The sequence below is a fragment of the Drosophila pseudoobscura genome, chromosome X, assembly GCF_009870125.1.
Source record: "Drosophila pseudoobscura strain MV-25-SWS-2005 chromosome X, UCI_Dpse_MV25, whole genome shotgun sequence".
Classification (NCBI taxonomy): Eukaryota; Metazoa; Arthropoda; class Insecta; order Diptera; family Drosophilidae; genus Drosophila; species Drosophila pseudoobscura.
The window spans coordinates 19,884,263-19,898,212 of NC_046683.1; the positions used below are offsets into that span (position 1 = coordinate 19,884,263).

Consider the following 13,950-nt stretch of genomic DNA (forward strand, 5'->3'; position numbering starts at 1 on the left):
TATGTCTTTCTAGCAAGGAATTCATATTGTAATTATTGTTGTCTTCCACTACACTACACACTGTATGAAGGAAAAATAATTAACCGGGAGCGAGATAAACATTTATAAGCTTAAGATTACATTTTTAATCGATCTACTGACGGCGCGGCAGAAATTATTTTGATGTAGAACTTATTTCTGCAATCGATACTATCGATGTTTCTGCTTAAAATTTTCCACAGCAATCGCCTTTGAATTAGAACATATTTTTGGTTGTATTGATTTATTATTGTTATAGCATGAACTGAGACTATTTGTGCAATTATTTTTTCGATCTGTCCCATCGACCCAGCCATAATTGTTTCGAAGCAGCCAGCTTTCATACTAGCTTCCACGATATTATTAGTTTGAATTGCTGCCAACGAAAACCACTCCACTTGTTTTTTGCGACCTAATGCCAAGGCATTATCCAATTATCTTGAAAACAAACAACAATGCGAATTGTAGGGCTATATGTAGTTAAGCCCATTTTCAAAGTAAACGTTTGGTTTATTTAACTTTGAATGTGTGGGCTGCGATTACAATGTAATGGGAATGAAAAACTGGTAATACTTTGCACTATCAGAGACTTACCATTGCATGTACATTATGTAGACATGTTCGAGTATCAGTAGAACGAGTCTCAGAACTTAATGGTCACACAAGGATGTTCTTAGGGATCGAAGCAGTGCTATACAATTTAGGTTTTCTTAAATTTTATTTGCATTTTTTTGCTGTTGTTTTTTTTTGTTGATTACAGACTTACGTTAAGGTAGAACGTGTAATTTGTAACATGTACAATTTGTAATAATTTTTCAAAACAATTGAAATACAATTTGGGTGTTGCGTGTTGCATTAACATAATTCAAATACAAATTATGGAATTTGTTGCGTAATAATTTAGATACAATGAGACATAATAGGGGATAGGAAAGAGACAAAATATTTATCCTAAAGGACTACAAGTACTCACAAAAAAAAAAAAAATATAGAAAAAAAACATGTTTTCTTACAAGTATTTGTATATTAGACCGCAATCTGACCAAGTGCTGTGGCATTGATTGGCAGGGGAGGTCGGGCTGGCGCCGGCATGTTGGTGGGGTTCCAGAACAGATAGCTGCGATCGATGGTCAGCTTGGGCTTCTTGAACTGCGGCAGCAGTAGGTGGTCGAAGATCGTCTTGGTTGTGACACAGATGACGTTCTGGCCCTTCCAATATTTGATCATCTTCATGGACTGCAGCGTGTAGATGATGTCGTCGTGGGTAATGCCGCTCACCTCACTCAGCTCCTTGATGGTGGTCTGCTCCAGCGAAACGCGGTTCCGCATCAGCTCCAATAGCGTATAGGCCCAGTAGCTGCGGTAACTGAGTCGACCGAGGTCCGACAGCGGCTTCTCTGGACTTCCAATGACGCCCTCCCTGCGGGACAGCTCGTAGCTGAAGGCGATCAACAGCTTGCCGAAGCCTTTGCGCTGATGCGGCGGCAGGACTAAAATGCATGCCACGTTGTTGTTGTCTGGGGATTTTTTCTCCTTGGAGAAATAGCCAACAATATGGCTGCCTTCCCTGTCCACCTCGCACAGAATGTAGAAGAAGAACGGATCCATATCAAAGTACAGCACCTTGTGGTCGAGAAAGAGCTTGGCCATCAGGCAGAGCAGCTGACAGTAGAGGGGCTCCTCCTTGCCGTTCACCTCAAAAATGGAGATGTTGCCCTTGCGGTAGATCTCGCGACCCGGCGGATGCCGCTTGCGGCACACGTACGTATGGTAGCTGTAGCTCTTCCGCATCCGCATATACTTCAGGCAGTACTCGCACACGTACAGCGTGCGCGCCTTGCCGTAGTCGCCGGGAAAGGGGCTGAAGTACCAGGTGTCGATCTCGTAGTTGCCGAACTGAAGCTTGTCGATGTACTTGATCTTCGTGATGGACTCGTGCTCCTTCTCGAGGGCCGCCTGCGAGGCGGTCAGCTCCGCATGGCTCTTCTGCACGTGGTTGATCTCGTCGTAACGCCGCTTCTGGTAGCGCGTCATCTTCCGGTCACTGTAATCGTAGCGAGTATTCTCGCACGCCGACAGATAGTAGTCCTTGTTGCCCTCGCGCAGGGCCCGTTCCTTTTCCAGCTCGCGCTGTTGCTGTTGCTGCTGCAATAAAATCTGTTGTTGCTGCGCCAGAAGCGCCTGCTGCTGCAGCATCTCTCTACTGGTTCCCGGCTGATCGCTGTCCAATTGGAGGAGGCTGCTGGCGGTTTCTGTGATGCCTCCCAAGTCATCGGCGTTGTCCGAGATGCGGTGGCGACCAACCCACTCGTCCAGGCGGCGATTGAGGCCCACATAGTGCACGTAGTACTCGTTGGGCATCAGGACGTTCGCGGTGATGCGCGACTGGAGCACACGGCCGGCATGGACGGTGCCGTCTTCGCGCCGAATGTAGTACACCTTCTCGGAATCCTCGTTGACCACGATCCCATCGCCTAGATCACCCGACCCCGCCATTATCTCTGTCTCCGTCTCCGTCCCAGCCGAGTTGCTGTCATTCTCAATCAGGATGTAGTCATCATCCTCGTCCTCAGATTCGTTCTCGCTGCTGCTGCCGTCGCTGCTGCTACTCTCCTCAGCGTCGCTTATCTCATCATCATCCGAAATGTTCTCCATTTCCGCACCGAGCACAGTGCGCATGGGCCCTGGCGGTGGCATACGCCGTCGATCGCCCGACGGTGGTCTGTGTTTAATTTTATAGGAATCAATCAGCTGACGCGCCGGTACCCTCGGGGGCGGATACTTATCCTTGTCCTGCTCCGACTGCGCCTGGGGCGGAAATGCAAGCGGCTGGCGCGGGTACACAAACTGCTGATCCAGCGGCAGCTGGGTGCGCTGTTGTGCTGGATAGTCAAGCGGCTGGCGAGGATAGACGAACTGCTGGTTATCCTGCACCGATTGGACGCCGGCGCGCTGCTGGGTCTGGTAGTCAAGCGGCTGGCGCGGATATATAAACTGGTGGCGTGTACTCTCCTGCTCCGGCTGCTGCTCGGCGCGCGGGGATGTATAGTGATCTGGGATATAAGGAGGGAGATTAATATTATCACCGCAATCCTTGGCTGGCAGGCCGGGCATTGCCACCGCTCCATCATAGTCATCGGGATCAAGCTCGGGCTCGGAATCGACCGGCCGCCGAGGCGGGGGCGGGGGCATATGGTGCTGGATATTCGGCATTGGATAACGCAAAAGATTCACCCGCGGGGCGGGAATAGTCACCACCTCGGTGATAATTGGTTTGGTCGGAGCGTCAGGATCCATCCTAGGGTAGCTAATGGTTGGGGGCAGATCCTCCACATAGATGACAGTGTCCACGGAAGCATCGTCTTTGGTTGAATCGTCGTAATCATCAGAGTGCGAGCTGCTGTCGCTACCGGACGAGGTCGAGCTGCTGCTACTGCTGTCCTCCGTCACGGGGCTGTTCTCGTAGTGGGGCTTTTCCCGCTTAGCTGGCGGCTCTCCATCCTCGTCGGCTTCCAGTGCGGTATTGACACAACTCATGTCAATGGACTGATCCGGCTCCGCGCACTCCGAGGCTGGCTGATCAACAATCTCCATGGCATTCATATCGGCTTCCTCGTGAGCCGCCGTACTTTTTTCTTCAGAATCAACTTCAACCATATAGCAGTCGGTCGTGACATCCAAATACCGCGATTGTTCCTCGTATTGCGGTGGGCGCGGGGGATCCTCGTATGGTGCTACCTCGTAGGGCGAAGATTCTTCGTATTGAACCCAATCGCCACGCGGATGTTCATCGTAGCGCGTGTGTGCCTCGTCTAGCTGGTGTTCCTCGTCGCGTGAGTGCACGTCTGTCTGCGAGTGTTCCTGGCCCCCCAAGTGTTCTTCGTCGCGCGAGGTCTCCTCAACCTCAACGGGCAAGTGTTCCTCGTAGCACGACTGCTCTTCGTCGCGCAAGAGCCCTTCGTCACCGGAGTTTTCCTCGTTGCGCGAGTGCTCTTGGTTCGTTGAGGGTTCCTCGTCTCGCGAAAGTTCCTCGTGGGGCAAGTTTTGCTTATGGTGGGAGTGTTCCTCAACAAGCGAGTGCTCCTCCTCGTGCGAGTTCTCCTCCTCGCGGGAGTGTTCCTCCTCGCGGGAGTGTTCCTCCTCGTGCGAGTGTTCCTCCTCATGCGAGTGCTCCTCCTCGTGCGAGTGCTCCTCCTCGTGCGAGTGCTCCTCCTCGTGCGAATTCTCCTCCTCGTGCGAGTTCTCCTCCTCTCGGGAGTGTTCTTCCTCGTGCGAGTTCTCCTCCTCGCGGGAGAGTTCCTGCTGCTCCTCCCGTGGGTGCTCCTGGTGATCCACGCGCAAGTGCTCCTGCGCCTCCTCGCGTGAGGTTTCGTGGTCCTCGTCACGCGACCTCTCCTCCTCGAAGGAGCGCTCCTCGTCGCGTGAGTAGTCTTGGTCGCGTGAGTTTTCCTCGTCGCGCGATCCTTTTTTTCCGCGCAATTGTTCCTCTTCGTGGGGGCGTTCTTCGTTGCGCGAGAACTCTTCCTCGCGCGAGAACTCTTCCTCGCGCGAATGTTCCACCTCCTCCTCGGACATCTTACCACAATAACTTTCGCTCATTCGCTATCGACAGTCTGTTTTTCCAATTTCAATTCGTCAAAGAAAAAATGCTTCGATTCTAGATGCCAAACAGCAGGGTAAAATATTAGAGGTCTATCGTTTTTCTAGTTCTTTCGATTTTTCCTCCCCTTCTAGGTCACACACCATGCAACTTCATGGAGATGCGCTCTTTTTATCGATGATACCGGTATCGTATACGTTAAAACCTAATACCACTAGTATATACTGTACATACATACTGTATGGTTAGTGCTAGTACTCAGATCAGCAGAATTTTCCCTCGACCGTATCAGGGATGATATTCGTATGAAAACGATAAAAATGAGTGCCTGTATTTCATTCGACAGAACATTTTTCAGCAAGCGTTTTGCAGACGAGTACTCAGATCAGATATGTCGATTAATATTGGAAAGGAAACCGATTAATACTGGAAAAACAAAGATGGTATATCCTGGGCACGAGCGGATTATAGAAATATTCCATCATTCGCCGACAGCGAGAAAGTGCTAGAAAAATGAAATAATGAAGACAAATTTAATCTCATTAAGGCAGTCGAAAAAAAGCCGATTTTTTTTAAATATGAATTTTGTTCCCACTTGTCATATTAATTTTTAAGGATATGGCAGTTCTGTTCCGCAAGCACGAAATTACGAAATATTGCGAGCCTTTCTCAGTACATTGCCAGCCTCCACCGGCACAACGCCCATAAATAATACATTCCCTTGCTTTTATACAAAATTTGAACTTTCAACTGATTTTATTTGTCAAAGCACACAGCACAGTGTAAACGTAGGTCATGCACACCTGGGCACACTTCCGCAGAAAAATATATGGCATTTTCTGAATTCCATCCGCGAGGCGCGCAAGATGTTAAATGGGGAAACAACAGTGTGATATCTGTGGCAAAGAAAGCGAAGACAAAGAGAGTGATACTTTGTTATTTGGCGATTGGATGATTAGACAGACGCTGAGAGTCCACTACTTCTGCCTGGTAAGCCAAATTTCACTTGTGCCGCTATCAGGGAACTATATTTGTATCCTACCCGGTTCTCTAGCTATTATCCACAGACCTCCCTCAACGCGGTGGCGACTCTAGCGGCATTCTCGGCTTTCTACTGCGCGACATTCGCAAGGAAGCCGTCGCCGCCAAGAAACATATATGTGTCTATTGCCATGAGAAGGGAGCTAGCATAGCATGCCACAAGTGCCACACACGCTTCCACTTGGACTGCAGCCTGAGCAATCGGTGCACCTCTGAATTCTGTGGAGACTTTCGCAGCTACTGCGATGCGTGCACACCCCTGGACGACTACAAGCGCCAGCTGTTGGCCAATCCCCCGCAGAATAAACGCTGCGATATCTGTCTGAAAGCCATTCTTCCCTTCTCCCTACACAATGTCGCCTATGGAGACTGTTGCCGGAAAGGCTTTGCCCACCGGATGTGCATGCGTCGCTACGCCCTTGCCTCAGGCTACTATCTGCGCTGCATCTGGTGCCGCAAGGAGAAATTCCGCGACATCATTCGCCAACAGTCGATCTTCGTCCCGGACCGCGACGCTTCCTGGGAGAGGCAGAAGAATGCTTACCAGGATCTGCACCACAAGCACATGCGATGCGACCACAAAAATTGCCTCTGCCCTAAAGGACGAGACTACAACAAACACGGCTGGATCATATTTCCCTGCAAGCTGTGTGCCTCGATCGGAGCACATCTGAAGTGTCTGACGGGAACTCTGAGACTGTCACGTGGCTCTGAACCCGTTGAATTCAAGTGCGATGTCTGCCTCGAAGTGGAACAGAAACTCTTAAGTAACAAGCAGCTTTCCATGCTCAATGCATCGGACACTGGCATAACGAAGCAAAATGTCGAAATGTCCTTTTATGTGCCCAAGTCAAATCCTAATCTACCCGTGGACTTGAACACTCAAACACAACCTGTTTTCTCTGACGAGGAAAATTCCGAAAATTCGGATGTCAGCGGGATAACAGTGATCGCATCCCAGCGGGCGTCCTGCATAGCCACTTCCAAAAAAGATATACCCGTCTCTGTGGAAGCAACTAAGCCATCGCCAGTAAACATCTTGAAAGAAACTATCGTCAACATCCCTGATTCCCCCCAGACCCAGCTGCAGTCCCAGCTCCAGAGTGATCACGAATATTCCCCAGGTCTGGTAATACGGCAATCATTCACCTGTGCGGGAGAGCCATTCTTCTACCTGGTAACCCACGAGTTCGATGAGCGTGGGTCGGGGGATTGCACGGGATCCTGTACCCTCCGATTTGCCACGGATGACCCCAGGCTCAAGGATCGGTCTCCCGAGGCCTTACAGAACCTACTGATCACCGAAGAGGACATTTGGTGTCGAGACACAGATCGTGGCATCTTTAGCCTAGTCCATTCTAAAATATTGTCTCCTTGTCATTAGCTAAAATAAATATAAGAACAAAATTCAATGCTTTGTCCCAGCAGCACACCTTCGTGGACCAATCGGCAAAGACAATGCAATTAAGTATTCTCTGATGTATCTTTGATGTTACGAGGCATAGCCCAAGAGAGAATGGAAATAAATTTAAATGGGTTTCGTTCCTGATGCCATGCCTGGGTATTTTATAGTCTTGACTCGCGATATTTTTTCAAATTTTTATTGAACATTTATCCTATGGAAATAACTCCAACAATTATTGGTTGACTTATGTATTGTGTGTGTGTGTGTGTATGTGGTGTGTTTGTGTGGTGTTTTCTATTACTAAACATAGACAGCTAAAAGCACATTACGAATTGTTATTGTTAAATGCATCGATACCAATCGAAGTGTGGAGTAGTTCCAGGATGAGCCAGAGATACAGAGACCATGTTGATACTATTCCTTAATGAGTATACAGTTTGGGTATATACATACATACTATACTCGCGAATACTATAACCGCGAATATGTATGTACACTATTATGGTTTTTGGGTGTTTTTATCATTTGGATTTGGTTTTCCATCACATCAAGTTTGTGTGTTTGGCTGAGTGATTGACTAGGCCAAGTACATACGAATATATGTACATATATATCCCGATTCCGATTCCGATCCCTATGACCGCCGTACCATGGGTTGACTAGCGCATTGGGCGCTGCTGTCCTCGATCATAGAACAGAAGGTACGCCGGCACACTGAGCACCTCGTCGATGCTCACCTCGCGCACAATCGTGTCCGATGTGTAGAACCATCTGAAAATACAGATTATACATCATATAGAGCGAGACAGAGAGTGAGAGAGAGAGAGAGAGAGACATCGACCACTCACCGATGGGCATTCCTAAGCGAGCCACGCCGATAGGTGACAAAGTGTCCGCTATTGGCCTCGCCCGTGTGCACCACCACGGCCAGCAGACGGTACAGATTCTTAGGGAACATCGTGCCGAATCCTTCGACACCACCTACGGCATTGTTCATCGGTAGGCTTGAAGAAAATAGGGACATCGTTGACCCCCAGGGTGTGGTGGCCTGCAGCAAAACAAGAGATAAACCATCAGATGCAATTTCCAGGCTGGTGGAGCACCTGGCCGCCACTCACCTGGCTGTTGAGGTGAGGCTGAACGAAGCTGTAGGGTGCCATGGAAAGGCTCTCGGGAAAGTGGACATAGTCTCGTCGCTTGCACACCTGTCCCGTGGGCAGCCAAACGGTTCGGGCTATATGGATGCACAGGCAGCCAGGAAGCTTGGCAAACGTTACAGACTTTGTGTGTGTGGTGGTCTCGTTGCACGAGTCACACTTGACGTCGCTCAGGTCCTCCGACGTAATGTATTCGCTGAGAAGGTGGCCCAAGCTCAACCCGGTGCGACGCTGAGTCGGCAAGTTCAGGATGATGCTATCAAATTTATCGTAGCGCACCGAGGACTTGGAGCCGCAGCCGTTGCATACAAGCTGGGCGCCCATTGCTCCCTGGAAGGGATGGGCCACCTGGCTGGGCATCATGTTGGACCAGATTGACACTCGTCCGGGCCCACGATGGAGACGCTCTAGCGACCGGCAGGATGCCGACACCCGCCTATTGAGGCCCTCACCCACCTCCTGCGACTGTGGCTGACGAGGGCGCGACAAACGCTCCCCACCTCCCACAGTAGGCGTGGTCAGAGAATCAATAGGCAGGGCCTCGCTACAGAGGGGAAATCCGAACGGCTGCTGTCCCATCAACGATGTGCCAGGCGAGATCGCATCTAGCAGGGATCCGATTCGATCGTTTCCCTCGCGCTCGCAAACCGACGCCGGCGAGTCGGGGGTGTGGGCCTCGGAGCGCACCAGGCGCGTCAAATTGGTCGACTCGTCGTAGTCCATGTTGAGAAAATCAGTGAGCATAGCGCTGGACGGGCGATTCGGTTGATCCCCCATCCGCTGGCTCGCACCGACGCCCACGGCCACAGAGTTGAGCGGCCTGAAGCCGCCGCCGGCCGGTGTTTCGATTCCAATGCTGCTGCTGCTATCGTCGTCATGGCCCGGGGGACCGGGCAGCGCATCAGATAGACATCCCAATGGCTGTGGGCGAATGGCCTCCTCCTCCAACGAAGACAGCAGTACATGGAACAACTCATGGGCATCATGCTCCTCTTGTGGAATGACCCAGCCCAAGGTGTTAAGGGCCCGCAGAACGGCGCCGGGTGAGTGCGGGTCGCCACGCAGTGTAGCATGAGTACCATTAATTACCTCCAGGGTGTTCAGCATGGAACTGATCAAGCTTTTCCGATCCGGCGATGCTCCATTATAGAGCTGCAGCCAGGCTATGAACTGCGGGCACGCGGCTAGAGCCTGGAGAAGCGTATTGAGGAAGCATGTCCGTCCGAAGTTGTGGAGCCCTGCGATCTGGCCACGACGCTGACGCAACCGGGCACCTAAAGGAGGCGAACATTTAACATTAACAAAACATACCAGCACGAATCAACCGCACTCACCTGATGGTCCCCAGAGTACAAAAGCTCCTACGACGGCAGCTACCGTCACACCAGCAGCCATCAATATCTTCTCGCTCTCCATTTATTTCGCTTGGCTCTTGCGGACACTTTCGGTCGACGGGCGGACGGCTCTCGCGAGGACACACTATACCATTGGTTGGCGGTGGTCGGCCCTGATACTTGAGTTCAAGCCACCAACCAAAAGTTACGTAGTCAAACACTGAAAATCGTCCAGAATCCGCCGTAATTATACGAATTGGGAAATCTGGTTATTTCCTTTGGACCCTGTAGAAAAATTCGTCTGCTCCTGACGGTCGCTCGAGATGCCCAATTGTTGTTTCAGCGCTATTTTTTACCGATCAGGCAGGGCCAGTTGAATCTCGATACTATCGATGCATCGGACCATGCAAAAAGTTGACAATTTTACAATATGGCTATTTTTCCATTGTAATTTTTTCCCGACGCAATATCCATTCTGAACTGGATGATAGCCATTTCTTATGTAGACATTTAGCAGCAGTTTAAAAAATAGGTTCTTATTGAAAGCTATCGATAGTGAGCTATCGATATTTATTACAGCTGTTTGAGTTGAAAAAAAATTGTTTTTGGTGGGGGAGGGGATGGGAAAGGCATATGAAGAAAACAAACAAAGCTGGCGCTGCGTAATGGAAGCCAGTTTCGAAATTTTATTGTCAAGCACCATTTACAACACATTGGAGATTTGTCAGTACAGTGGGTGCTCGGATACAACATAAAAATTCAAAAATTAAATTTAAACAAAAACCAATTAAATTGATTGTTAAATTATTAAGTGACGGTTTTTTTTGGAACTCTTTCTGGAACTTTCTTCAGTAGCAGCAGTCTGGTAAGTTCTCGAAATAAATGCGAGTACCAACCACCCCCTACCGTTTGCTGTCCTTGTGTCCATTTCACAACGCTCCCTCCCTCCTACCCCCAGCGCGCCAAGCTGAAATTTTGTGCGCAATAGAGAAAATTTTCTCGTTTCTGTTTTCACTTTCTGCTTTATTGGGCTCTTTGTTTATGTCGCCCATTCGCTGGCTGGGCCTCAAACCTCAAAGCACCCAAAGCAAAGCAGAGGAACGACATTTCGTTGTGCAATTTGCTCCAATTTTCCTAGTTTTATTTTGGAATCTGTGTCATGAGATGCTGCAATCTTCAGCATCCACACATTTGAACATTTTTCACGTTATTATTCCAATTTCCCTCAGTATATAACCAGCGCTCGTTGTGACCAGGGGTACATATCAACAAACATACATACATATGTATATATTTATGTTTTTTATTCAGTGCAAATAGCAAATATCAGCGCATCGCAGTACAACGAGCAACAGGTATTCTTTTCTACTAATAATAACCTTTTACATAGGTAAACATTTACAAATACATACATATGTACATACATATGTATGTATGTATTGTCTACTAATGTAACAACTCTTTCTGATTGGAGTTTTAATATGGTCCGAATGGGGAAAACAAGTTATTGCCTCTCCGCGTCTGCACTTGATGTACTTAGATTCCAATTAGAGGGCTCCTAGTGCAACACAAAGACACTGCGGAGGGGTGTCTTAGAGTCGTTCTCTTACAAATGTGTGCATAGTCTGTGTGTTACTGCGTTTTCTTTGTTCAACAACAGCACACACACACAAAAGCAAGTGTCTTAACGGTTATTTCTCCGTATCTCCCTCCTTCCGTATTTATTCACGCACTTGAACATTCTCCACACAGACTACGACCGACCCAATCCCGAGAACCGAGCTTCATCTGACCTCTAACAAAGAAAGTGCAGGCAAAGTGCAATAGCGCCGAGAAGAAGAGCAAGCCAGAGCCAAATTTGGTTAAAACCGGTTACAGCCACAGCCGCAGCGACAGCCACTGCCAATTCATTTGCGTCGCAATTTCCCGAACAAAGAAACTAAGGAAAACTCGAGGCCAACCGACATGGAGAACAGGCAACAGCAGGAGCACGAGCAGGAGCAGAACCAGAGCCAGAAGTTAGGAAATCGCACCGAAAGCGAGAGCTCAGTTAACAGCATGACGCGCTTCGTGGTGCCCAGCCTGGATGGTAGCCCGCCGAAGATCGTTACTATTGACGAGGTGTCTGGGATTTTCAAGGACCTCAGGAACATGGAGCTGGCCCATGAGATTGCCCTGAATCCGGAATTCAAGCTGAAACAGTATGAACCGCCAACGCACAGGTGAGCAGTGGGATTGCCCTCTTTACGTACGACCAGTTCCCATCTAATCCCCCAAATCGTTGCAGCTTTGAGGGGCGCGTCAAGGCCATGGTGCACAAGGCCTACTGGGATGTATTGCGCACGCAGCTGGAGCGCCAGCCGCCCCAGTACGACCAGGCAATACGGCTGCTTGCCGAGATCAAGGAGTGCATTCCCCAGCTGGTCACACCCAACGAGCGCACGCTGGTGCGAATCAACGAGGTGCTGGATACCGACGTCATCAGGCAGCAGGCGGAGCAGGGCGTGCTCGACTTCAAGTCCTATGCCGATTTTGTGATTCTCATTTTGTCGCAATCGTGCAGTGCCGCCCGGGATGAGGCGGTGGCCGAGCTAAGCATGATGGACGATGTAGTAGACACCTTCCGCAGCATTCTGGAGCTGATGGCGATGATGAAGCTGGACATGGCCAACTTCATGCTGGAGCTGGCGCGAAAGGAAATCTCCGCCAATTCGGTGCAGTACGAGAAGGAGAAGCTCAGCAAGTATCTGCACGAATTCCATGGCAATGGTTAGTATATCGTCCGTGGAAGCACTCCCACTCTTACACCAGTCCCATAAAATGTCTTATTTATTTCATTGGTCGGATCCCCAGTTGGTTTCCCGGCCACTGAGGACTGGCTCCAGCGTAATCGCTCTGATGTCAGCAGCATCCAGACCATCTACAATGGATACATGGAACTGATCGACTATCCGGAAGACAAGGACTTCCCCGAGCTTCTGCGAATTGACAAGGAGCGCTTTGCGGGTATAAGCTGGCGGGCTCAGCGCCTGATCCTGTGCGCCTCGCTCATCTCGATTGCCCAGAGCCCCCCAATTATTTCGCAGCGTCCCAATAACCGTGCGAAGCTAGCCAAGCAGCTGGAAATCATTATGCAGGATGTCAAAAATGAAACGTGAGTCATTCACTCAAATTTCCGCGAAGCTGCAGCAGCATTTTCCCTTCAACTTTTACAGCCAAGTGGCCGCTGCTCTGGAGAGCTGCTACGAGCAGATCCGCTGCCTGGTGAACAGCGCCCTGTCGCAGGAGCAACAGCCGGATATGGACGAGGCTACCTTGGCGAGCCTGAAGAGCCAGCTGATGCAGCTCAGCAACAAAACCTCACCGGTGCGCAGTCTCATGGGTGAGTTAGTGGCTCAATCCTCTCGAGAAGTTTCTTCTCTATCCCTTTCATTCCCTTTGTTCGTATTGCCCAGCCAAGCGCTTCTATCTCTTTGTCCGTGTGTCGTTGCGCGCCGACAACCACATTCCACCACCGCCCGCCGGCTTCAAGGAATTTGAGGAGGAGCTGACTGCACTTATATCGTCGATACTGCGCTTGATATCCTACAATCATGCTGTCTTTGGGGATCAGTTCTTTAAAATCTTGGAAAAGACAACTCCCAGCGCTCCGGAGTCGACGTCCGAGCCTGCCGCAGCCACACCTATTAATGGCATTGCACAGGTGGCCAACCCTTAAAAAAGTTAATGTGGGACCCTGGACCTGGACCTGGAACTGGACCTACAGACGCCGAGAAAAAAAAATATAAATGTTAACACCCAAAAAGGACAATGAAGGATGCCGCGAAAAAAGGAATGTCTACTGGTATTATAGCACTGGAAACGCTATAGACCCCGAGAACTGGAAAAGGAGAAGTGAGGATGGTGACTAGGAGAAGGAAACGCCGTGCCCATTGAACTGAACTATCCATTCTTAGCTCTTTAAACATGTATATTCAAAAAGATAAATATCTTTGATTTGGATCACAATTAATATAATTTGAAAGTCAATCAACAGACACACTTGCAAACACCAAGAAACCAAACACCAAACACCACACCCGAGATCCGAAAAGGAAACTGTGCTGGAGCCTCTGTGATAAGATGGAATATATAAAATGTAAAGTATGCATATAGTACATATGGGGCTATATGAACACTGGCTCGCGTGCTCTTCACCCAACTCTGACAGCATTAGAACAGTCAATAATTAATCATATATTGTTTAATACATACCTAGTATACTTATGTAATACCTAATCTAGCATTAAGCCCGATTCAAATTGTAACCCCACTGATTGTTAGTCGAATGTAGTTGCAGGTTCTATTGATCTGGTGTGTTCGCGGCAAGAGTCCTGAGAGGAGTAGGTATGGGAC

At 49.3% G+C, this 13,950-nt stretch overlaps 4 protein-coding genes across 5 annotated transcripts; 2 read left to right on the forward strand and 2 right to left on the reverse strand.

The window, feature by feature from the left end:
- Positions 1-717: 717 nt before the first annotated feature.
- On the reverse strand, positions 718-4,813 carry mof (males absent on the first). The gene has a single exon (XM_033384248.1). It carries the CDS (start codon positions 4,615-4,617, stop codon positions 1,045-1,047), a length of 3,573 nt encoding a protein of 1,190 aa, XP_033240139.1. The 5' UTR covers positions 4,618-4,813; the 3' UTR covers positions 718-1,044.
- Positions 4,814-5,106: 293 nt separating this feature from the next.
- On the forward strand, positions 5,107-7,209 carry pie (pineapple eye). The gene is made up of 2 exons (XM_002133430.3): positions 5,107-5,608; positions 5,673-7,209. The coding sequence occupies exons 1-2, from the start codon at positions 5,492-5,494 to the stop codon at positions 7,041-7,043; spliced, it is 1,488 nt and encodes a 495-aa protein (XP_002133466.3). The 5' UTR covers positions 5,107-5,491; the 3' UTR covers positions 7,044-7,209.
- A 35-nt stretch (positions 7,210-7,244) lies between these two features.
- On the reverse strand, positions 7,245-10,063 carry Usp30 (ubiquitin specific protease 30). The gene is made up of 4 exons (XM_001355281.4): positions 9,556-10,063; positions 8,183-9,495; positions 7,913-8,112; positions 7,245-7,835 (listed from the first exon to the last, which is right to left on the reverse strand). Exons 1-4 carry the CDS (start codon positions 9,635-9,637, stop codon positions 7,724-7,726), a joined length of 1,707 nt encoding a protein of 568 aa, XP_001355317.2. The 5' UTR covers positions 9,638-10,063; the 3' UTR covers positions 7,245-7,723.
- Positions 10,064-10,181: 118 nt separating this feature from the next.
- On the forward strand, positions 10,182-13,584 carry LOC4815922 (T-complex protein 11-like protein 2). 2 transcript variants are annotated; one of them, XM_033384249.1, is made up of 7 exons: positions 10,182-10,420; positions 10,867-10,910; positions 11,308-11,777; positions 11,843-12,324; positions 12,409-12,709; positions 12,771-12,937; positions 13,011-13,338. In XM_033384249.1, exons 3-7 carry the CDS (start codon positions 11,521-11,523, stop codon positions 13,271-13,273), a joined length of 1,470 nt encoding a protein of 489 aa, XP_033240140.1. In that variant the 5' UTR covers positions 10,182-10,420; positions 10,867-10,910; positions 11,308-11,520; the 3' UTR covers positions 13,274-13,338. The 2 variants fall into 2 exon arrangements, with proteins under 2 accessions (XP_033240140.1, XP_015041011.2); XM_015185525.2 differs by lacking the exon at positions 10,867-10,910 and having other exon boundaries at positions 13,011-13,584.
- Positions 13,585-13,950: the final 366 nt, after the last annotated feature.

Coding starts and splice junctions, on each gene's coding strand:
- mof (XM_033384248.1), bottom strand. CDS start 4,617: ATGAGCGAAAGTTATTGTGGTAAGATGTCCGAGGAGGAGGTGGAACAT.
- pie (XM_002133430.3), top strand. CDS start 5,492: ATGGGGAAACAACAGTGTGATATCTGTGGCAAAGAAAGCGAAGACAAA. Junction 5,609..5,672: donor GAGTCCACTACTTCTGCCTG/GTAAGCCAAATT, acceptor CCGGTTCTCTAG/CTATTATCCACAGACCTCCC.
- Usp30 (XM_001355281.4), bottom strand. CDS start 9,637: ATGGAGAGCGAGAAGATATTGATGGCTGCTGGTGTGACGGTAGCTGCC. Junction 9,496..9,555: donor TGTACTCTGGGGACCATCAG/GTGAGTGCGGTT, acceptor CGCCTCCTTTAG/GTGCCCGGTTGCGTCAGCGT. Junction 7,836..7,912: donor TCGCTTAGGAATGCCCATCG/GTGAGTGGTCGA, acceptor CTGTATTTTCAG/ATGGTTCTACACATCGGACA.
- LOC4815922 (XM_015185525.2), top strand. CDS start 11,521: ATGGAGAACAGGCAACAGCAGGAGCACGAGCAGGAGCAGAACCAGAGC. Junction 11,778..11,842: donor TATGAACCGCCAACGCACAG/GTGAGCAGTGGG, acceptor AAATCGTTGCAG/CTTTGAGGGGCGCGTCAAGG. Junction 12,325..12,408: donor GCACGAATTCCATGGCAATG/GTTAGTATATCG, acceptor TCGGATCCCCAG/TTGGTTTCCCGGCCACTGAG.